At 36.6% G+C, this 1,765-nt stretch overlaps 1 protein-coding gene across 1 annotated transcript in view; it reads right to left on the reverse strand.

The window, feature by feature from the left end:
- Positions 1-410: 410 nt before the first annotated feature.
- MRPL22 (mitochondrial ribosomal protein L22) overlaps positions 411-1,765 on the reverse strand; it is a gene marked incomplete at both ends in the record, with an annotated part of 2,810 nt that continues 1,455 nt past the window's right edge. Inside the window, 2 exons of the mRNA XM_010190670.1 lie at positions 411-480; positions 1,301-1,378. Coding sequence (XP_010188972.1) covers positions 411-480; positions 1,301-1,378 — 148 coding nt within the window. The remainder of the gene's footprint in view (positions 481-1,300; positions 1,379-1,765) is intronic.

The following is a 1,765-nucleotide window of genomic DNA, read 5'->3' on the forward strand; positions in this document are numbered from 1 at the left end:
TCTTTTCCAACCGAGCGATTCTGTGATTAGCTACAGACAAAACTTCAAGCACCTACGTTCACCAGCAACAATAAAAGCTTCCCCTTCAGGACTTTCTGCTCACACAGGGAGCAGAAATACCACTCAGGCAAATGCATGTTAAAAACAATGCATCTAGCAGACGCCAGTAGAACACCAGTCAGACATCAGCAATGACAAACTGATGGTTGAAGGCTCAACAACTACACCAACTTCCATGGTGCTGCAAGTCAGAAGCACACACCTTTCATGTTTTGGTAAAGGCAAGTTTACTAGAAACTATCCTCGATTCATTCGTGCTGATTTGAAGCAACAAAATCTTAGTTAAGTATAAAACTTTTTTTGTAGGATAGGATGATATTTTTGTGCACTAAAATAAGAAAAAAATATACCTATATGTAAATTTGACTTGAATTCCACATTGTGATTTCTTACTGCCATTTCCTGTGCTTCTAACAGAACCTGTAACAAAAGGAAAAGAAATGGAAATACTGAGTAGGAATTTAAGCAATGCTATTTCTTATCTCTAGATAAACTTGCAATTTCTTCCATGTTAAGTCAGATACAGAGTAAGTATTCTACAGAGATCAAAATTTTTAAGAGACAAAAGATGTAAGTATGCTCTTTGCATACAGCCTGAAAAAGCTGCAGGACAATTTTTACTACATTTTTTGAGAGCAAAGGGAGTGGAAAAGATGGTTCCCACCAGCATTTGTCAGCTTTCCATCCATGGACCTTTGTCTAATTAGACATAACACTAGAAACAAATTCCAAGGTGGGCAAAATGAACTTAGGCCATTCGATATTTTCAGCTAATACAGGATACTACTCCTTCGTCATTATTATGACAGAAATCAATGCTTCAGACAAGAAAATGAGTACTTTGAGACTCCGAGTAACTACAGCATATGAAAAGCTTTTATGCCTTTAGAGATCTCAGTCCTTTCCCTGATATCCTTCATCTCTAACAATTTTAAGAACCAAGGCACATCAATGTGGCAGTTGTTAGCTACAAGCATTCAGCATTTTTTAACATGAACTTAAAACCAAGCATTGTGAGAGACCGTACCCACATGTAATTCATTATCAGCACAAGTTAAAACAGCCAGCACAAGTGACCTCTACATATTCCTAAGTTACACGCCTGCTACAAAAATGAGTTGTTTGAACATGCTCCTAATAGGCCTAATAGGAAGAGTAAAACATCTCCAAACTTTGGGTGACAGTGATTGATTTTAAAGTTTTCTTGAAACTAGGAGTGTAAAAGAATACTGCTACGTACCTCTCTGATCACCTTTGCTCCTTTTTTATCATTAAATGCCAACTGAGCAAGAGCCTGATCAATGGACATTCCTTGTATCTGCAATCAAAATCAAAACATCAGCAATTACAAATACTTCCCTTGTCTTAGTCAGACGACAGCATTTAAATTAATTTGCCATTAAAAAGAACAAATCAAAAGACTTTTAATTACCATTTCTTCAATGGAATATCTTACATACATAACTTGTGAGCTAAATGCTGAATAAATCTTGATAAAACGTTCAATTTTTTTTTCTTCTTAAAAACAGCCCCTTAGTATCCTTCAAAGTTCCCCTGTCATCCACTTCAAGGCAGAAACACAAAAATTCATCTACCATGTATATAATCTGTATATGATCCTGGGTACACATTTGAAAGCACACTAGGATACAGCAGCTAAACCAGACCACAAACAACTGCTCACTTGCACAGATGCACGCTCTTC

Source organism: Mesitornis unicolor, unplaced genomic scaffold, assembly GCF_000695765.1.
Source record: "Mesitornis unicolor isolate BGI_N332 unplaced genomic scaffold, ASM69576v1 scaffold45028, whole genome shotgun sequence".
Taxonomy (NCBI): Eukaryota; Metazoa; Chordata; class Aves; order Mesitornithiformes; family Mesitornithidae; genus Mesitornis; species Mesitornis unicolor.